This window comes from Monomorium pharaonis, chromosome 9, assembly GCF_013373865.1.
Source record: "Monomorium pharaonis isolate MP-MQ-018 chromosome 9, ASM1337386v2, whole genome shotgun sequence".
NCBI classification, from domain to species: domain Eukaryota; kingdom Metazoa; phylum Arthropoda; class Insecta; order Hymenoptera; family Formicidae; genus Monomorium; species Monomorium pharaonis.
This window is the reverse complement of record NC_050475.1, coordinates 17,748,690-17,771,087: the sequence shown is the minus strand read 5'-3', so window position 1 is coordinate 17,771,087 and position 22,398 is coordinate 17,748,690. Positions and strand designations below refer to the sequence as shown.

Here is a 22,398-nt window from a genome sequence, read left to right as displayed (position 1 = left end):
GAGGTTTTGCTTAATAATCGATACAAATGTCGACTGATGAAAGAGATTCAGTCTAATCTACACTATTAAAAATCAATTTTTTTACTACGAAATAAAAACGAGAATATAGAGACATGCTTTCTTTCGTTATATAGCATATAACGTATTTATCACGCGTCTGAAGATGATAATACTAAGATATATTAAATAACAAATCAAGTTACACAAATGTTTAACGAGTGTTAAATTAATACACACGATAATTTTGACTTAATTTTTATTACATTTACGAGTAGGTAAAGAAAATTCTTCATATTTTTCCTTATTTTTAGAAAGTACTTGTTTATTTTTAAAACATTATATTTATTGTTATAAGACTAATTCTGCAGTGCTCTTAATTAAAAAAAAAACTGATTATAGGACAAAATTGTCGAATCGTGTGTAGAAAAGAGTATTAGAAAAGAAGTATGTTATTGTGTTATAAAATTAATCAATGCAACTTCCGTTTCGGTGTGTAGGTAAGGAAGAGAAACGTTGGTTTTAAATTTTATAGGAAGTTTATATTCTTTTACATGCGGTATATTCGATACTTTATCGCAAAATAAATTACAATTTATTTGATTCTTACTGTCATAAATTTCCGTTATCTATCTATCTTAATAGCATTTCCTGGAGCTCCTGGATTGTTATGTATAAATAGAAACTGGAGGTTATAGCCGGCGGGATTAAATCGCTCGTTTGCCACGCAAATTCTTTGAGAAAGGTCGGTTGGAAAAGAAGAGAAACGGAGGCAGACGAGAGAGGCAGAATTCAAACGTGCCGTCCCCAAGATGACCGAGTCTCCGGAAATATTTGCGACGATAGAGTCGGCATCTGAAGTATTTAATTAAGGAGGAAAGTCCCAGTGGCTGCATGTCCTTGCGCTTTGACGCCGTGCGCGCGTATATCCTGAAGCAAAACAAATTTCCACGGAGAAAATTCAACGTCCAATAAAGAGCCGCCTTTCCTGGAAGGCACTTCGAGCTTTATTTCGATAAGAGCGATAAGAGGGAACGGCGCTATCGTTATCGGCGAGGGTGAGCGAGGAGCTCTCTGTCGTGATCCTTGAGAAATTCGAGACGAGGAAAAATTAATCTCCATGAAGGGTTCGCTCTCGCTTACTTATTGCCTCGCGTAATTTCGATAAGTTACCGTCGCGGACACGCGTCATCTCGTCCGTTGTGGTTGGAAAGCTAGCTAGTTACTTACGTAACGTCGTACAGTAGCACGTAATTACGCGGCACTAAATGTCCATCAGGCGTAGAGGGATGCTGCGCATTGAACAAAGAATGGAAGTTAACGAGGTAACAGGGACGGCGAGGGATGCGAGTGAGAGGAAGGCCAAATGAATTGTCTTTAACAGTTATTCTGTCGTTGCTCCGTAGGAAACGCTCTGCGGAGTTTCACGCCGGGCAAGGAAATGAGAGGAATTTAACAATTCCAATTTCTGCCATCTTTCTCTCTCTCTCTCTCTCTCTCTCTCTCTCTCTCTCCATGAGGGTGTAATTACTTAACCGGCTCCGCCTTGAATGTACATTTTTAATCTTACAACGCCTCCGTCGCCGCGAACTAATTGCTAATTAATAATAATTAATATTGGAATAGATATAGTATCTAAATACGTAATATTGATCTGTATGCCATAACTGTAATTGCTGGAGAGTCGGTTTAAAGTACTTAGCTAATTAGAGGAAATGAAAAACGGCATTTGTGTGTTATGCGTAAAATAACATTAATATAAATAATTGGAACGATTACATTAAATGTATTACAGCTCTTAATTATCGTCAATGTAACTTCTACGCGAGCAAGATTTTTCTGTTAATTTCAGAGATTGTATGAACGAATTTAGATCATACGGGGCATTGCTTCCTCGAGATTCATTTCTCACAACAAATTGTACTTTTAACGCTTATTAATCGAAACTCTATATTACTTTCAAATAATTATATTAAAAAAGTCAAAACAACTTTGGAATTCATGTTCGAATTACAAACATGGAAAACGAACGATCTGTTGCACGAATAGACTTGGGGTTGAATAATACAAAGTTAGCGAATTGATAACGAAAAATATTATTCCACGGACACCAATCTTTACATCCGTCTCTCTTCTTTCTGTTCGGATTTTTTATTGCCCGTTCTCTTTTTCACCTGGATATCATCGCTCGGCGGATATTTTCCTATTCATTATCGTGAATACCCGAAGAGAGCCGCGAGATCCAACGCATCGGGGAGCGAGTCATTAATAACCGATGATCTCGCGGTTATCGAGATGAAACGATGACGATCCATCCTCGCGGCATTTGTTTAACGAGGAATCGGTCACGAGCGGCTCGTATAATACCGTTGTAATTTATCAGCCGTAAACGGGGCGGGGATTAATCCACACGCCATTAAATCACCACCTGGTGATTTTCATGTACGACCGCGAAACATTAACCGGCTCCGTTTATAGACCGTCACCATCATCGCGGCGGTCGGGCGGCGTCGATCGCGTTATGCACGAGACGAGGAATAAAAGCGTGACGTCAAATACGGTGGGACATTGTACATACAACACACACGCACCGCGTATTACGTCACGTAGGGTTTTGAAGGGCGGTCGGTCCGCGCTGCGCGGTATCCCGCGTCGCCGCGTGCACGGTGAAGGATCTTTTTTGTTATATACGCTGCAGCAAGCACCGGCCACCCTTGAGATTACTTCGACGCGGTGATTAAGCTCTCTCGCGCGCGCGAGAGGGTAAAAGAGAGAGAGAGAGAGAGAGAGAGAGAGGGATTTTTAGACCTGAAATCCGTGCGTGGCGCGAAGCTCGCCGGCGCGTGATAATATTAAATTCAGCCTTGTACGTTTTATTCGACGTGCGGATTTAGAACTCCTCCGCGAGCGAGGGCAGGTCTTTTTCTCCCTTCCGCCTTTCGGGGATATCGGGACACGTTCGACGTGCCGCAACGTGACGGTATAATAACGACAATAACAATTTTAAATCACAAACGGGAACTTTTTAATTAATGTTTTTACGCCGCATAATATTTTTTCGATGCCTTCGTCTATTAATAAAATAGAGGAAGAAGCTTTATAAGCGTCTGCCGTTGGCGCTACACGCTGTGTGCAGTTTCCCTCTCAAAATAAAATCCGGTAGTAGACGGTCGCGTCTCGCGGTAAATGAAGTATGTAACTGCGTCTGAGAAAATAATCGGGCTAAGATTTATTTATTTTGTCAGCAGTTAATTACTCTCTTCTCTCTCTCTCTCTCTCTCTCTCTCTCTCTCTTCTTTTTCCTCGTAATTATTGTCACGTTATCTTGTGATTGCAAATTAACACTTGTCGTGTTTTAGACTCTTAGAGAGCTTGTCACAGAATATTAATAAATTTAGTCAATCAGCGAGTCTCTCTCTCTCTCTCTCTCTCTCCCTTTCTCTCTCTCTCTCTCTCTCCCTCTCTCTCTCTCTCTCTCTCTCTCCATCCCTCTCACTCTCAAAGACCAAGCTCGTCAGTCCCAAAGCTCTCTCGCCGAGATGCTGCTAATGTACCAACGACAACGCAACGCTAACCCCGTCGGAACAATCTCACCCCATCTTGCGGCAGCTCGGCAGCTGGCCACCTTTGAAGCTCAAAAGCCAAGCCGCCACGCTTGTAGTAGTACTGTATCGATCGAAAGGGTTTACTACTAAAGGTGCACTCAACACGGGCTCTTTCGTTTATCGGCTGTCGCGCCAAGCGTTCTTCGTCCGATGAATCTCATTTGAGAATCGCCAACGTTGAAATTTCCGGCGCGCTGAGCTTCGAAAGATATCGGAAGCGACGGGGAAAGGAAACAGATAGAAAGAGAGAGGGAATTCAAATAAATCAGACAAGAAGAGAGCAGCGAAGAGAGAGGGAGATACAAAAAACGAAGAGACGGATGAGGGTGGGACGTAATTTATTCGAATGCAACGGAAACGCTGACCTTCCCCCCTTCCGTTTCGCTCGTTATTGAATCCTCTTTGCGGTATTACGGCATAATTGCCTCTCGCTCCATAAACTCTTACCCTCATATGAATTAACTTAAATTTAACCCGCTGTTCGCTCGCGTAGCGCGCGGTTCGTTACGGTAGCTCTGCAAAATAGATCCGTTCGGGACGAACGGTACGATCCGATTGATTGCGTTGCCTGCGCGTTTTGTGCGTTCTCTCTCGCAACCGCGCGTCGGGCAAATCTTTCTCTCCATGTGTCCGTGATCCTGCCGCCCGCTACAAGTGGTATCCGCCGGATATACCCGGTCGGTCCCGCGACCGGGCGACCAAAAATATCGCATGCACAAGCGCGCCGAACAAATACCGCGCGAATCGAATCGTTCCCGTGCAATACGCAATCTCGCAAGCGGCGAATGTTATCGCACCCTATTGTAACATCTGCTGAAGTGTGACATCTAAATTCGAATGAGAGAACCCACGTAAAATGTATATATTATGTAACATCTTTTAACTAGAAACAACAAAATAATTGTTCATTTGGAAATGTTGCAGATGTTGGAAAAAATTCCTTAATTTAATGAAACCTAGTTTACGATTTCTTTCTCGAGAGACGGAGAAACTTTCAGCAACTGCAACTTAAGAGTAATCTGCAAACATTCTCGCAGAAATTTAGCATAAAGACTTAGGCAATAAGAGACGCTCTTTTCGTTTGCCCTCGCAAAGAACGCGGGGGAAAATTCCAAGATTAACGTTCGCATTCGCAAGATTAATGTTCGTTATTCAATGGGAGAGAAGTTATTTTCCTCTTTCGTTTGTACGCTTCGCGTCTGTACGAGCGCTCCTAGGTATTTCTCGCCGTGTCGCTGTGTAATATTAACGCCGCCCGGACAATGGGGCTCGAGAACAGCTAGCTTTATTCCGATATATTGGCCGACGAGTGTTGTTCCATTTGCCGACTTCAGTCGACGGTATATACTCTGAATGCCTGGGAGCTGCCGCTGCGAAAGGTGGAGGCAAGAACTTCAAATTCGCCCTCGGAAACTGAGGTTCGTTCGCCGGAGCGACTTTGAAACGCCCGACGTCTGTCGTCGAATCCGCACGGCTTCGAAATCGAATTAACCGTGGCGTTTTGATCAAAGCAATCTTTCCTCGAACTCCATCTCGTGATTTTATGTATGCACTTTTCTCTCTCTCCCTCTCTCTCTCTCTCTCTCTCTCTCTTTTTCTCTCCTTTCCTCCGTAAGAATTCCGTTCCATTGGAATAAATTTAGCGTCGCGTTCGCATCGGTTCGACGACAAGTCAACCTCTCGAGAACGCGGAATGGAGCCGCCACCTCTGTTTTACATCGCCTCGGAAATTGCACGTAAAGTGGTTCCGCGAAGCGAATATTGAGTATTCTTGGACCGATAATTTGTGCCCTGGGTCACGTAACTGCGTTTTAGCGTTTTAGTTACCGGCGATTTTGCCGGCGGAACTTTTATCCGCGCAGGCGGACCATTAATTGTCGCGAATTTCCGATTCCTCCCACACCGCACCCGCGCCGCGGCAAAAAAGAAACACCGGATGCATCTGGCGTCGCGTAACGACGTCGGCCAAACGAAACTGTCGTCCGTTGTGCGAAGAGCCGTGTGGAGAACTTCTAGCTCGTTCCATTAAGAAACTCCTCTCCCCGGCTAATCCGATTTCGTCCTAATCCGTTTGATCTCTGTAATATCTTCTTATGGGAATGCATCCAGATACCTTTGAGAGCGCCCTTTCAGCGTACACCGGTTTTCATCGTGGATGACCCTTATCGCGCGAGCAGAGTAGAAATGGAAGGTCAAGCGGGAGACGATTACTCCGAGCTGAGGATTTTCATGTGTGCGCGATTAGAAATGATACGAGGCTCATTGTGTGGCGTATAAAGGACATCCGTGAGACACGTGAAAAACGTTTAAAAATTTTTTAATTAAATCTGACAAGTGTCTCTCGAACGTGTTAGATTCGCTACAATTGTGAATAATTTAACCTTGCGGGTTTTTTTTTTTTTTCAAGATTTGTGCGACACAAAGTGCTCGTCGATATATTCGAGCGAATATTCCGGTAGCGGATGAAGGAGAAGCCTTGCGATATTGATGATTGAGCGAACCTTAGAAATCGTCCTCCCCGTTCGACGCATATAAAATTTAATTCTAGATTCCATCTCCTGGGATAGGTTGGATCATTGTTCAGCGGGCGGCGATTTGTGCTCAATACACGTTCGCAAACGCACGAATCAATACACACAGCGCGCCGAAAGGTATTACGTTAGTGATTGGATCCGCCAACGTGGAACTATCGACCGGACCCACATGTTGCTTTTATATCAGGAAATAGATTTTGAATGAGCCGGGCAAAGGTCAATCATCAATTCGCAAACGTTTTGTCCAATTAATTGGCATCATTATCGTCTGATTTTACTATTACTCTATTAATATTAATATTAATGATGTGTTAAAATAAGCAGATTTTAAATTCATTCATGTTTATTATATTTCCGATATATCTGCACGGAGAAATCCTTTTGCATAATGTATAAAAATTGTGAGACCTAATTTTTCATTACAAAATTGCTGTCCGTACACTATGAATCGAATTATTCTACCTGATCTGGTGTCTTGTTTTATAAAATAATAGCTAATTGCTAATTGTCCATTGCCTTACGGCGGAAATTCATAGAACAGGTTCCAGCACAACTAACATACGCACAAATACATTTGCGTTGAGTTTAATGAATGAGTACAATACAGCTGAAAATCATGTAGGTAACGATTCGACCGTGTCCATTACATAATAATCGATTTTATTTTACACGCTACAGATATTAACTACTCGAAAAATATTCGATATATCAATCGACATTTCGTCAAAATTCGTCGAAATTAACGGCCACAAAAACTACGTGTGGTCCGGCCGAAATTTTGCGCGTGTAAAAAGACGACTAACATCGTCTGGCAAATGTTACACAAATCTCCTATCACAGGCACCATTACGATAAACGGTTTAATTAATTTCCATTAATAACGTCGATATCGCTTCTCGTCAATTTCCCGTGTAACGCCCGCGACGCGAGCAAGAATGCGTTATTCTTATTATCAACACGCCCGGCGAGAGCGATTAAAATAATTATCGTTAATAACGACGTTATCCGTTATTTCGGCGGAAATTTGCGCGCAGGGACAATCGAGGCCAGGGGGGCGGGGGACTATCGATCGGGTGATTAAACTGCGTGATCTCCTACGAATAATTAATTCGGATTACAATGTGACGGAGTTCGCCAGTGTAGCCAATGTCGCGGGACAGCGATCGGGCGGGGCGGGCGGAAGCCGAAGATCCTTGGGACGTTGCGTTGGTCGGAGCCGAGGGATTCGGAAGCGTCACGACGTGACGACGCCTAATTCCTACAGACGCAGATGCCGTCGCGGCACCGGCCGCCCCGGCGACGCTGCGCCAGGCATTTCGCCGCGCAGGCACTGTGGTTGATGGTCAGCCACTTGGACTGCCAGGACAGAAGGTCGCAGGTCACACGCCGGTTCCGGATCGGCGGTAGGTTCTCCGGCACCTCGTCGTACGCCGGATCCTCGATGGTGGCTGGAAAACGCAATTCCCCTTCCGCTTTACTTTTTCCGGGTGACAATGGTTTAGAGATAATATGGCGAGGAGCGCGCGTAACGCGCACGATATCCCCGGGGTATCGTGTTTTATGTGCGTTTTACGGCTATCCGGTATGTCGAGAGCTTGCGTAACAGGGCAGTTAGACACACTGGCGTATGGACGGTCCTCATCGGGGATTGTTATACAGCCTTGTGCGAGGGCGAAGTCAACTCTTCGCTTCGCTGCTCTTGATATTTACGTAGAGCGAGAAAAATGACAAGTTCTTGAGGAAATTCAAGAGGCTTGATTACTTCTCGACTCTCTTTCTTCAAATGTTCAAAGTTCCGTATTGAGAATTACACGACGCTCGCGAATTAAACTTTTTACGTAACTTTAATTATGAAAATGATTTTGATGTAAAAATTAATACCCGAGAAATATATATATATATAGGGAGATTCTTTGAAGCAGGTTGTTTAGCAAGTATTGCAGATTATTTCTAATTCAGCACTCGGAAATGATACGGTAACTCGTAATAATGGAATGACTCGTCAGTAGAAAAGGTCGTGTCGAACTCGATATGAAAGGATATCGACAGCGCATTATCAGAGTATGTTAAAAGGGTGTACGTCAGAGAGAGAAAGAGAAAGAGAGAGAGAGAGAGAAGAGAGAAAGGAGGGAAAATGTGTACGTTACAACTACTGTGCAGCGAGACAACAGCGTTCTGGACATTTATTACTCTATTGCAAAATATCGTCGTGTTGTATCTCTCGTTCTCCGCGAAGAATAAAATTACAATGTACAATATTCAACGAGCCGGAATATTAACTACTACATTATAATTACCGATTAAAAAGTGTCTTAATACGAGTCTCTGATAAAGTGAAAATTATTCAAGATCAATTACAGCTCGTTAAGATTGCTCTATCGTCGCGGAGACTTTGGACCATTTAAACTCGAGAGAAATTATTCCCGATGAGATATGTATATATATAGTATACGCTTACTTAGTTCGTAAGTAGGCCCATCGTAGACAGCCGGTAGCGTGTTGGCCGAAGCGTAAACCAGGACGACGAAAACGGCGAGGACAGCGAGCTGCAGCTTCATGACCGCGTGACGTACAATACTCTCGTGCGCGCTTCAATTTGTCTCGAGCAACGATGTCCTTAAGGACGCGGGCGTCGCTTTATATACCCCATCGCTGTCGGCGGCAACATCCTCTTCTGTCCGGTCCACTTCCGTCTAAAGAGTCTCCACCGTCTTTTCTCCCGATGTCCCGCCATCACCGGAATCTCCGCGGCTTCGCGCTCGCTATTTCTAGATTCGCCGACCGCCGGCAAGATCCGCCGCCAGTAAGCTGACCTCATCGTATCCGAATATTAATTTCCGGCATTATATCGCCGTTACCGGGACGACTGAACGAGTGAAAGAGAGAGAGAGAGAGAGAGAGAGGAGGCGACGTGAAACGGGTCGATCGATCGCTGCATTTCTGTTCGTTGAACGGAAGCGCGGACATGACTGTGGCGCTCGCGAGAAATAAATGAATTAAAAAGAAATCGACAGGTATTCATTTTCCGTGCTATTCAATTTCTGAACTTGGAACCAGGCTACCGCGAAGCTTCTTGGATATTCGTATACCCTCGACACGCGTCGACATATTGTAATAATAGAAAGAAAATCTATAGTAGAATATCAAATATTAGTTTGCATAAAGCAAATTTATCTCTTTAAACGTACGTTTCAAATGAAAAGGGGATCCGTTTTAAATTTCCGATTATGCCGGCCAAATTAAATCTTTTGCGGATAAAATACCGCGCAGACGCTAAACAATTCGAATTTCCGCATTACGGCCGCAAAAAAGGGTCAAAATTTATTGGAACGAAATTTAAAAGTCAATTGGAATAAACAACTCTTTTTCGCATTGTGCAGAGTAACATCCTGCTGTTTTAATCGTCCTGTTAATAACGCGATCCACGCGCTTTGCATATCCGAAACAAGTTAGCAATTTGTTTGTGAGAGACGTCACGGGATCGGTTAAGCTGTGAATAAACAATCGACGATGGAGGGTAATGCTGCAGCGGTCGCAGGTTGATCGCAAATTTCATTAGCGTGAGCTATAGCTGCTGACCCAGATACCGAACAAAAATATGACTCCTGCGAACACTAAATATTTGCGTAACTGCGCAAATGTAACGTTTAATGCGTTACTGTCATTCCTGGCATATTTTTTCTTTCCCTTCCGCCGCATTCGCGGCCAGTCACGGCCCCAGGGATTGTTTCGTTACATCCCACGCAAATATATTTATGGAGATTTAACCCCGAAATTATCTCCATTGGACGAGTGAGTGGGGGGGGTAGGAAGGGAGGAAGGGAGTGCACGTTCCGGATATATCAAATCGAAATGTTCGCACGTGCTTGGAATTATACCGAGCCGAATGAGACTATATATTACGTGCGGAGTGCTTTTACCTTTGTCGGCAGATGATGTTTGTCTCCGTGGAAAATAAAAAGTCCCGCTGGAAATCTTTCGAATCTCGGTATCGCGCACCCTCGGGAAAACCGCATCTCGGATATTTGTACGGAATCTTAAACGGCGTGTGCGCTGATTTCGTGCTTAGATGAGACTAAACATTGAATGTCTGCTCAGCGAAAGTGAAGGGAATATTTGTAATAAAGGGTAACGGCAGCTAAAGTGCTCGGTGTTTGCTCACAGTTTCGATGAGCTTCTGCTAGAGAGGATTGCCGAAGCGTCGCAATCAAATAATTCAGATCTTTAAGAAAACATCAAAGTTATCGAAGATATCTTGGAAATGTTTTCAAAGAAGATATCAATCAAAGTTTTTAAAAGACATTTTTAAGATATTTGTTAAGACGTAAAATGTCTTTTGGATTTCTAAAAGATCTCTTCATACATCTCTGTAGGCATATGAAGTGATGTCTCAAAATGTTGCGCAAGATATATCTTTTCGAAGAAAAAAATAAGACGCCATCTGTTAGAAATCTAAAGGATATCTCTCGTGTAGAAAGTCGTAAAGGAAGATTCGTTTAAAACTCCTTTAAACTTAAAAAAAAAAACTTGTTAAGGACAGAAATGAGAAGACAGTCGTATTGCCCGAGCTCGAGCAGCGGAAACGGCGCCGGCGAGCCGCTGATTGTCGTCGAGGAGAGTACGGGCGAGGAGGAAGCGGAGCGCTGCCGCACGGAATCGCCGCCGCGATGTGTCGATCCAGACTCGCCGTCCTTGAATCCCTATCTGCTGTCGCCGTGGAGGGACGCCAGGAAGCATTCCTTGCCGACGCCGCAGTGCACATCCGGGATAACCGCATCCCAGGTACGTGGCGGTGCACATGCACGGGAAGTCCTTCGCGGTCGGCGCGCGATATCGGTGTATACCCGCTTTATGCTGCAGCACGCGCGCGAGAAATCCGAGGTAGACTGTTTTCCGAACCAAAGCCAAAGTAATCGCGATAACGAGAGAGAGAGAGAGAGAGAGAGAGAGAGAGAGAGAGAGAGGATATTAAAAAATAAAATGTCATATGTCAAAATTAAATTTTTAATGAGTCTCTAAAAGTGTTTTCCTTTCTTTCAAATGTCGCTTTAATCTCACGTTTTATTTTCCTAATGACGTTGGCGTTTCAATGACATCGTCAGTTTAACGCGCGCGGTCGAATTTGAAAAAAATCCGAGGCGTAGATCGTTCTCCGAATATATCTTCCTATATAGATTTTCAGAACTTCCCGAGTGTGCTTGCCCGGTCAGTTTAATTTCTCTTTCGACCGATAAGATAAACCATATTGGACGTCGATTAGAGTTAATATCATCTCCTAAATTACACGTGCGGTCAATAGGTGCGACGGTTGAGCGAGCGCGGCGGAGAAGGTTCCGGTCCATCGGCGAGGGAGGCTGCCTTCCTGGCGACGCTCTCGCAGACCCCGGCACCGCAGCCCGGCGGCCGGCGGCATTCCGTCGTCACGATCTCCAAGGTGCCGACCACCCTGTTCGGCCGCAATCGCCGCGAGTCCATCGCCGCGTTTCCCATGGGAGGCGCCACCAGGATATTACAGAGCCGGCGAGACTCCTCCACCGGGTTGACCGGCCCGCCCAGCAACAGCGGGAGCACGCACAATTTGCAGCTCGACATTATGGACGACATCGCCGAGATCAAGGCCAGAAAGGTAAATTGTATAGCGCCACGCATTGGGCGCCACGTTTTCCAAGGTAGTCCGTAGTAATGTAGAGTTCAGCCGTAGTGATCTTCTTACATAAATAATACAAACGAGATAGGACAAGAATAACAAAGCGTAACGATGAGATCATTGCAGATTGCAGTTCTCATTTCCTCGCTTTACTATAATCAAGAGATGAGAGAGAGAGAAAGGGAGAGACCGGGGCCTCATGACAACCACTTGTAATCTCATGATAACCACTTAGGCTTATTAGGCTGTCCGCTATTGATTTTTATTGTGCTACCCATCTGTGCTCCTCTGCCCTCGAAATTAAATATGTAAGAGCGGCCCATTAGGAGTCCAATCACAATTCTCTTACAATTGTCCGCAACGTATATTCGAAATTCAAAGGATCTCGTATATTTTATAAAGATAATAATGAAATCGACTCTGTGCACAAGAATGAAAAGTAGGATCGTCTAATTAGTATATCTTCTCAATCAAGGAATTTTTCAAAGAGAACGAAATCCCAAGGTATAATGAAGTATAATAGAGCTGGTAACAACCTTCCGTTTTTAAAGAGAAAATAGCGAAATCCTGCTAGAAAACCCCAGTAGCACTTGATAGATATTTGATATTAATTCGACATATAGTCAGCTCTCTGACGTTTCGTTTAAGCGAGGAGCTCTCTAATCGTGCTCGTACACGCGTCCCAGGTCCGTTTAAAGATGTACAAGACACCGTCGCGGGAGCGCGTGTGCGAGATCCAACCATTGGAGGGCAACAGCTCTGCCACGCAGAAATACATACAGCATCAGAAACGCCGATTCTCGGAGTTCTCGGCGTCGGTCGCGGCGTCGACGTCGACACTACGTAGGCGCGCGTCCGAGATGACGAGGCCGCTCTCCGATATCGAGATCCCCGGCACGAGGGCGGCGGGTATCACGTGCTCCAACACGGATCTGATATCCATCCTGAGTTCCCTGACGTCGTCCGCGACGGAGATAAACATGTACGGCACCTCGGACACGCCAAGCGCGAAGGACGAGCAGCAGAAATCGAGCTGGTCAACCAAAACGGCGGAGCAGAGGCGCAGTCGGCTCAAGAGCTCTCGGTCCAACAGCTTCGACGTCTCCATTCTGCACAGCACCAAGAGCAAGACCCCAACCACCAGCAGCAGCAGCGGCAGCGGCGGTAAGAACAGCAGCCCCATCGGCGCGCTCATGGCGCCCAGCAGCTGGTTCGCCAAGAGGCATCAGCCGATCTCGAGGAAGAGCCGATACGACGAGGAGAACGCGACGCTGGCGTACAAGCTGGAAAAGTCGCGGGTGGTCAAGACGGTCAAGGACACGATCGTGAATTCCAGGCACAAGGTTCTCTGGGACGACAGCAGCGGTACCAAGGTGGACGCTCAGGTAAACGAACGTAATCGCGTTCAGATTCAGATTAAACAAGTAAACGCATTAAATGAACGTCAGTACTGGTGGTATTGTTCTCTGACAATGGCGCAACTTGGGCAGTTGTTGAAAAAAAAAAAAAGACGAGTTATTCATTCGTGCTTATTCGCGTCCGCTCGCACTGAAATCCGGCTTCGTACAAAATAAAAGGGAGTTTTTGATAAAAATATCAAATATCTAACTATAGAAAACTCGATAAAGAATAGACGAAAAATAAAACGTGCGCTGCTTCCTCGCCAGATGCTCTTGCAAGCACTGAGAAAAATCATGTCTAGAATTATCACGGCGAACTTTAGACCAAGTTTTATTGCCCGCGTGAAATATCATATATTTTCGTTCGCGCGTTCAAGGTAATGATACCACATGTCGTTAAAAAAAGAAAGAGACTAAGGTCGCGCAAAGGTAAAATTTTTCGCTTGATTCGGTATTGGTAGGTGCTCGGTAATGCCATCGAGAAGATCCTCACCTCGGGCCACCGGGGAAACGACGCGGAAGCGTCGGGTAGCTCATCCGGAAAGCCAGCCGTGTCGCCGAACAAGTCGCGCGCCAGTAAGGTCGCCAGTTGGTTCACGAGCGGGAACAAGGAGCAGGAGCAACCGGATTGCGAGTCGATCTGCTCCACCCTCAAGGACCTCTTCGTCAAGTAGTGCACCACCGTCGGACCGATCTCCCGCGATTACGTCGATTCGCATGTTTCGTTTGTAAACAGGATCTACTGAATTGACGGTACAAGTTATTTGCCGCACTGCCGTACTATTTATTTATTTATTTACTTTATTTCTTTTTCGCCGAATGAGGTTCCACATCCACGAGCCAACTCCCCCGCAAATCCGAAGAGATCTGTGTTGGAATGATTCTCTTGTTTACCTTCTTGAATTGAGACGGGATTTGACCGTGCGAGAAAGATCGGAAACGAGAAGCGAGACAGAAATGTACAGGAAGGGAGGGAGGGAGGGAGGGGGAGAGAAAGATCAAAGCTACGGAAGATTACAGGTTTGATCGAAGATGACACTATTTTTCTTCTTTCTCTCTCTCTTGCGCTTATGTATTTCTTCACACGGTGAAATTCAACATAATCTCGCGCGCGTCTCACCTTTATAAGACACGTTAAGAAGCTGTTTCTTTTCATCCTCGGATTCGGAATTTATTTAAATCACATCCTGAAAGGATCAACAACGAATCCGTGGAAGGATATTATCGAATTTGTGAGGCGAGTTTCTGTCGGCACGAAATTTTGTTTATGACCTTACACGATATTTCGCTCGTGGAGTAAACAGAAACCAACGTTTGGCGCATTTAATAATATTTAATAAATATCCGTGGTTTTAATTTTCTGGGAAATTGATATCTCGTAATTAAGCGCGGCAATTTACGAAGATAGCTAAAGGCCTTTGCCAATGCATTCGCGCAATACGTAAACATTGAGTTCGATATTTACGGACTATTTTCGCTCTCTTATCCTTCGTTTATTTCGATTATCTCATACATCTTTCGCGACCGATTGCACTCATGATCACCGCGAGATGACAGATAACGCGATCTGTCCTTGTCTACCCTGAGCGATTACGCACACGATATATATATATATATATACACACACACACACACACACACACGTGCGCCATATTATTTCTATAGTGCAGATATCGAGAGGAGATTGATTAGAGAACTATTTTCATAAGGGACAATTATTTTTAGTAATGCGTCATTTTAAGTTGTCGTCAACAGCAGATAATGTTACGTTGGCGCGAAAGAATTCTAGGATATAAAATTATGACATAAGAGAAAATTCTGCGCTGCATTTCTCGTATATTAACGCAGACGACGTGGATAATCATAAACGTTAATCTAATCCTTTGCGGGCCAAAGGAGATGCACACGTTATAATTGTAGAATAATATATATATATATAATATATATACTGGAAGAGGGGGGCACCATACACACGGAAAGTGGCGGCTGGTCCGGTTAACTGCGCAAGGGGGTAATTTTATCTGTCGTCCTTCTTCCCGTTTCTCGTCGGTTGGACTGCTATCTGTTTTTCCTGCTCCTTTCGGTCGATGTTCCTCGACCATCCTTTCGACCGCACGAACCGCCACTGATGTAGAAGTACACGATACAGATATGTTGACATAGAGATATGTGTGTGTGTAAAAATTGTCATGTGCATGTTTAATAACGATGTACAGCAATGGTACACACGAGGTTTATACACGTTGCCACGTGTACGTGTGCGTGTATGTGCTTGTGTGTACGTACACGTTTCGGAAAACATATTCATGCGGCAGTCTCTCGAGAATTTTGTGTTTCAAAGGAATATGCGATCACGAGTGAGATGCGAATTAATTAAACTTCTGACGGAGCCACAAGCAAAAACTGAATGAGTGAGACCATATCCTGAAAAAGTATTTTTTTTTTTTTTTTTTATCAATTTCCTTCCTCAACTTCGTGCTTGCGCTTGATAATTCTGTTCCTTAAATTTTATACGGTAATTTGGAAAAAAAAAGTTATATTATCTTTCTATATTTATACTCTTTCCATCCAGTTTTATTTTATTGTATAATTCTTTATTTTATTATATAATTTTATATATTTCTCAAAAGATTCTTTAAATTTCCCTATAAGCGCGTAATATTATTTAATATTAAGTAATATGTTCTTAGAATATTAAGTGTACATTTAATATTCTAAGAATATGCTTAAAATATTACATAATATTATGCGCTTATAGGATTTATTCCTAGAATATCCGCCAATAATTGAACAATAGCGTGCAATAACATTGCTAACTGTACAATCATCAGAGACCCGAACTCAATGCCACAAAATTAAATTTTGTGATATGGAGTTCAGGTCTCTTATGATTGTAGAATTAGCAATGTTATTAATGATCTCGCTTTGCTCCGCTGCAGTGTATTAGAATGTGATTATAGAATGACAATAGATACGGTTCATAATCTTCATGCTGCTTTATTAAGAATTTGAAACGATCTCTTCGACTCACATTAAATTAATAGCTTCAGAATATAATATGAATGTGAACTTTATGTGCTGTCGTTTTAGATAACTACAATCGTAAAAATCTTATTTGAAAATTTACGATAAAAAAGTACGTCTAAACGAAACGGTGTGATTTATAGATTACGCGTTATTTCGATACATACTTACACGTCTCTTGATATATCAATGTTATAAGAAATGTTCCAAAGATAATAATCGTTGTTATTGAGCATTTTGAAATCTATACGGAATTGATTGCGTAATGTGATTACCTCAATCTGTACTTCAGAACTTATTTATGAAAAAACATACAATGTGTGAGTAGAGAATAAAAATATTTAAATGTTCTTCGATTGATAATCAGAGTCTATATATCCGCGTAAGTCTATAGTTTTTCTTTATACCACGTAAAAATTGTATTGAATGAAAAGCAGCGTTAAAGAAATATAAAACAAAGACGGAAGTACAAATGTTAAACGAATGATTAAAAGACCAAAAGCATGTTATTTTGTCTTACTGAATTGAGTAATAACTCGAATAAGCAATTTCTGACAAAGGTAACAACGTGTCTTTTTCCAAATACTATAAACCTCGATACTTAATCTTTTAACAATTCTAAAATTAATTAAATTAACGGAATTGAAAAAATGAAAAAAAAAATATAAATAATTGTTATAAGCAATTGTCAGAAAACGTCATATATTTATGACGCTTTTAACCCCGAACATATCGATCTTTTATTTGGACAGTAAATAATTTTTTATTTTAATTTAGTAAAGGTAATAACATGAAAAAAAAATTAGAAAATTAGTTAACAAATTATCCACGCCATAATTCTTATGAATGTTGTGTTCAAAAGTTGTGGAGAAATAAATCTGCTTGCGTATTGTTTAGACTAGTGTACATACCTCCTGTTCGTATGTTATTTAGATTATCGAAATGTCCTAAGATTGTAAATAGTATTGGTGCTGTATGTTCTATCAATGTTCTCGCAGCAGATTGATAAAACATGAATATGAAAAAAAATAAAATATACGTTGATCGTAAATGTTGCAAAGTGTGTTATTCGTGTATCAATTTATTAAGCTGAATACGATACTGTAATATAAATATAGAAACGTAATAGAGAAGAAAAGGTGCCATTTTGTCGTTACAAAATTGCAAAAGAATAAATATATTAAAGGTAAATATATATGAATAGAGATCGAATACAGTTTACTTAAGTCTTAGAAAATTAAAATGGTATAAATAACGTACGACTGAGTCTTCTTTCTGAAAACAATTTTATTTTTAAGAAATCGAAACTGGTTAGACTGTTGCAACTACATATTTCAACTTGGTGTTGTATTACAATAAAATGGTATCGCTTTCAGGCATTGCTCGCATCACGATAGGCAAACGGGATGTTTTATTTTTCGCAACAAAGAGAAAAGGACTGATACATATTTATAAAAAACATACAATGAGGATTCTCTAATCGTGATATACATACATGTATTATACACATGACAAATTAAAGAACATACTATTAAAGAGAAATGCATTAGTTAACACACTGGAATCAATACATTAATCACCGATTTTAAACTTTGAAATACCTATCCTAATATTGAAGATATTCATATTTTCAACACTCACTAAAGTATAGGATGATACTGAAAAATTTGAGCTTATTGCATTTGTGTCTTTTCACTTAGCAATACTAAGCGAGTGTATTTGTGGAAGTATCTGGATTTCGCACAAAAGTTTAATACAGATTTCTTATAAAAACACACAGATGTGTTGACCGTGAAACGAAGCAAGGGATATTACGGAATTGGCAAATTCTTCTTTGTAAAAATTAAAAAAAATTTCACACTGCAAACGGTTCTCTATTCTTTAATACAAAATAAAGTAAATTTATTCGAAATCAGAGATTGGAAGATAACAATGCAGGCAATTTCATTTGTTTCTACAAAATTGGACAAGTTTGAGTTTCCGTGCTCGATAACAAATTATTAGCATCGATGAGAGATCCTTGGTCGTTAGGAATGGGCGAAGTAGGGTAATAAAGACAGCAAATAGGTATGCAACAGTTAAATAAAAATGCAGTCATTACAGTAGCTAGTTGATCTACATTTCTCCGCTATCCGCTATTATGATCTTTTTGGATGTCTTGCCGCTTTGAGAACCCATGGCCTCCAACTGAAAACAATACATAATAGGTAAGCTGTTGAATATCAGTAAAATAGATTATTAAGCGAAAGACGTAGGATGAATTTTTGACTCTGATACTTTACGTAGAAAAACAAATTATGTGTGAGAGCGACGGACTTGTATATAAAATTCCAGAACCTACACATTCCACATATAAAAATTTTGCAGTTCTTTAATGGAAATCTCAGAGACTCTTTAAATCTGATAATGTGTAAGGATATAAACTAATCAATCTCATTTGCTTTCATTACTACTAAAATTATTTCATTGTTGGGATAACTCGTGGCTACCTAAGGAAGCGGCAAAATTGACGAATCCCAAATGGATTTGCAATTCATAAGCAGCGTAAAGCATTTAAGAAATAATCTTAAAGTAACTGAATAAATAAATCATGCATTCGAAGGTCAGAGATTTTCAAAGCAGAGTAGAAGTTAGCTAAGAAAACAATATCACCAAAGTCATACTTTTCTAACAACATCCATTCCTTCGATGACTTTTCCGAACACGACGTGCTTTCCGTCGAGCCAGCTGGTCTTGGCACTGGTGATAAAGAACTGGCTGCCGTTGGTATTGGGTCCGGCATTCGCCATCGACAGGATACCAGGTTCGGTGTGGGTCAGCTTGAAGTTCTCGTCCTCAAACCTGGCGCCATAGATAGATTTGCCACCGGTGCCATTGTGATTAGTGAAATCTCCACCTTGACACATGAAGTTCGGGATTACCCTGTGGAAACTGCTACCCTTGTAGCCAAAACCCTTCTCTCCGGTACAGAGCGCGCGAAAGTTCTCCGCCGTCTTGGGGACGACGTCCTTCCTCAACTAGAAAAATTACATAAAAATGTGATTAAAGTCCTTAGAGACATTTATTCTGCATATATTAATAATTCATAGCATATATATAAATATATTGATTAATATTATGTATAATATACCTATATCAATTAATATTTAATATATGTATAATAATATAGTATATATTATAAAATATCTGACATCAAACATTATGATTTACGCTCGTAGGACAGGCGAAAAAAAAACATTTTTTGCCTTTGTAAAATGATATCGTAAAAAAAATATTAAAGAAAAAAAGTGAGAAAGGATATAAATATACGCACAAACTCACGCCATCTGTGCTTAAAATTCTAAACTTTCGTGTTAAAAAGCCGATGCTTCTACATTATGTAAAAATATAAAATTGCAATCGTGTGCGAAAATCTATGTAGCCTAGCGCACAAAGTCGCTAATTATATAACGCACCAATTATACACTTGATATGCTTATTCAACGGAAGTGCGTCTCTCTTCTCTCTTTCTCTCTCTCTCACGGTATAGAAAATCTACTTGTCTCAAAAAATAATAATAATTTGTCTCGCGTAAATATGAATCTGTCGATTTATCGCAAATTTCGGAAAAAGATAAAAAAAGCATCTTATCTTATCGGTCGTAAAATGCTAAAAAACAATAATCTTCCGTAGGAAAAAATCGCTCTTTTTCTCTTCTTTTCGCGTTATCTCGGCACAATCGAGGCAATTACAACATCCGCCGATTCCCCGTGAATTCAAAATAGCCTGCGCGATCCGAGAACGCCGGAATTACGTGGGCACGCGTCTTTTTTTCGGTCACCCACGCGGTCACCGGCGAGGCCGGTCGCACGTCCATGGAAAATTTCGTAATGGCCAAAGCGCGTGCTGCGTGCTCGCGCGAGCGTGACGCATCGTTAACGACGGTCGCGCCGTGACACCGCGCGATCGCGTCTCCTCGCGGCGACAATCGCCGATCGTTCCGCAGCGTCCGTCGATTATTCGAGCCACCTGCTCGCACGACGGCGACGGTGAACGACGGCGACGGCGACGACGATGACGACGACGACAACGGACAGGGGTGGACGATCGTGTCACGCGGGAGAACGAGAGATCCGGTCCGAATCGTTGAACCGGCCCGGTGTGGAAAAATTCAAGATGGCCAGGCATGGCCGGGGATCGTGCGAGGAGTCGCGGAGACGTCGGTCGGAGTTACGTCGCGATCGCGCACTAATTTCAGCTCACCTCCATCACGATGCGGCCCACGGGCTTGTCGTCCGCGGTCATGTCGAAGAAAACGCGTGGCAGTGCCATTTTCTTAGTTGCTGCGGCGAAACCTCGTAGGAGCGTGTCGAGGGACGGTCGTCTCGGCCGGGCGGTGGCTCCGAAATGGCTCGGCTGCCTGAAGGTCGAATCAATTGACAGCCGGCAAATCGATCTCAACGCCATTCTACCGTTCCTGAAAACTCGACCGGAAATCGATTCCGCGCCGTGCGATCCGCCCGATTCGCCCCGCTATCGCGGTTTCGACGGTTTTACGGTCTTTTCGCCGGTTATTCCGCGAAAATATTATGTAATAAAAGGAACGTTTTCGGTTAGAAATTGGTTGCCGTCGAATGAGACGTCGGTAACGCAGCGCCGGCCAATCGGGCGCCGCGATCTGGACAACCAATCCGATAGCTCGCTGTGGATTTTCACCGTCGCGCGTTGCCATTGGTGAAACGTGAAAGTTTCTAGCTGATCAAACAAAAAACGGCTCTTCGCATAACTTATATCCGCGTGATTAATGATTTGTAATTTGACTTTACATTAGAAACAAAATGAACGCGTAATCAGACGTTGATTGTGAGAGAGAGAGAGAGAAAGCGCCGGGAGTTATGAAAATTATTCAAGCCGAATTTTGTCAACATTCTTATCGACGTTGTAATACGCACGATCAATGCTAGAATGCGCCACTTGCGCGTTTATGCGAGGACTCGTGTTAAATAATATTGTAAATAAAAGGAAAGAATGAAATGTTATTTTTCTCACAGGGATGACTGATTTATGCTAGTCATTTAGACTCAATTTTTAGCGAACCGATCGACCAATTACCATCGTACGCTAGTTGATTAATATCAATTCTTTCTAATGTACATTTTCATAGGTGTAGCCCAGACAACACACGATATTTATAAAATATTTACAAAATACATATTAATATTTATTTGAATATTTTATAAATATTTATCAAAATATTTTATAAATATTTTTTTGTAGTTTTAGATTTGACAAATCATAAATATTACAAAAATATTTATGACATATTAATGAATATTTAAAAAATTTACTACAAACCTTTATTTTTTATTTACCATAAATATTGCATAAAATATTTAGTCTATATTTTAATAATATGTTGAATAAGGATTTTTTCTTCATGTATGTAAAATATGTAGAAAATATTTATAAAATCTTTCTAAAAAATAAATAGAAATAAATATTTATGAATATTTATCATAAATATTGTGTGCTGTCTGGGAAGTTAACTTTTTAAGCTTGGTTTTTGGGGCCAGTTGTTTTAACTTCTTGGTAAACTTAATTATCTATATCAGGTAGATAGGTGCAGCCTATCCTTATCTTTGTTTCTAAATAAATACAGATAATATAACCTGCCAGGTAATGTAAAATTTTCCAATAAATTGAAACAATCGGTCCTAACTCGATCCTTATCTGTTTCTAATTCTCAACATAGTTAAAAGTAACGTAAGTTAAATCGAGCTTAAATTTAATTACATTAGTCAAAACGATCATAAATCTACTTTTTTAGTTTTACATTTTCTCGTATTCATTGCCAAGTCACTCCGCAATGAGTGTTTTTTAGTTGCGTAGTCACAACATGACAAAAATTCTTTGGAATGCTAATGTTTTGTATATTTAAATCGTGTTATACCGTTCCTCGATTATGTCCTCTGGATCTGAAAAACATTGGGCGATGAGTCCTCGACAGAAAACCGTTGATTGTCAATACAAATCGAAGAGGGAAGGGGGGGAGGCAGAGAGATAATCTGTTTGTAAATACACGAGAACCTGATCACAATGAAGTCTACGATTCCACGTATTTCGTCGTATCAGCTTTGTTGTGTTATGGAAACACAATGACCAAATCAGTGACTGGTAGAGAGAATCGAAGGCTAATAACGATCTATTCAAAC

At 41.7% G+C, this 22,398-nt stretch overlaps 3 protein-coding genes across 9 annotated transcripts in view; 1 reads left to right on the top strand and 2 right to left on the bottom strand.

Moving 5' to 3' along the window:
* LOC105837325 overlaps positions 1 to 17,258 on the top strand; it is a 30,939-nt gene extending 13,681 nt beyond the window's left edge. For 3 of the 7 annotated variants that reach the window (XM_012681996.3, XM_012682000.3, XM_012681997.3), the window contains exons 2-5: positions 10,672 to 10,918; positions 11,436 to 11,762; positions 12,470 to 13,168; positions 13,645 to 17,258. In XM_012681996.3, the coding sequence (XP_012537450.1) occupies positions 10,672 to 10,918; positions 11,436 to 11,762; positions 12,470 to 13,168; positions 13,645 to 13,857 (1,486 nt within the window). In that variant the 3' untranslated portion in view covers positions 13,858 to 17,258. Of the gene's footprint in view, positions 1 to 10,671; positions 10,919 to 11,435; positions 11,763 to 12,431; positions 13,169 to 13,644 lie in introns of all 7 variants that reach the window. The other 4 variants (XM_012681999.3, XM_012682002.3, XM_012681998.3 and 1 more) reach the window with 2 other exon arrangements.
* Positions 6,462 to 10,647, bottom strand: LOC105837328 (defensin-2). The gene is made up of 2 exons (XM_012682008.3): positions 8,595 to 10,647; positions 6,462 to 7,584 (listed from the first exon to the last, which is right to left on the bottom strand). The coding sequence occupies exons 1-2, from the start codon at positions 8,692 to 8,694 to the stop codon at positions 7,388 to 7,390; spliced, it is 297 nt and encodes a 98-aa protein (XP_012537462.1). The 5' UTR covers positions 8,695 to 10,647; the 3' UTR covers positions 6,462 to 7,387.
* A 221-nt stretch (positions 17,259 to 17,479) lies between the features above and the next one.
* LOC105837329 (peptidyl-prolyl cis-trans isomerase) lies at positions 17,480 to 20,732 on the bottom strand. The gene is made up of 3 exons (XM_012682009.3): positions 20,450 to 20,732; positions 18,871 to 19,224; positions 17,480 to 18,394 (listed from the first exon to the last, which is right to left on the bottom strand). The coding sequence occupies exons 1-3, from the start codon at positions 20,651 to 20,653 to the stop codon at positions 18,323 to 18,325; spliced, it is 630 nt and encodes a 209-aa protein (XP_012537463.1). The 5' UTR covers positions 20,654 to 20,732; the 3' UTR covers positions 17,480 to 18,322.
* Between the last annotated feature and the right edge of the window lie 1,666 nt (positions 20,733 to 22,398).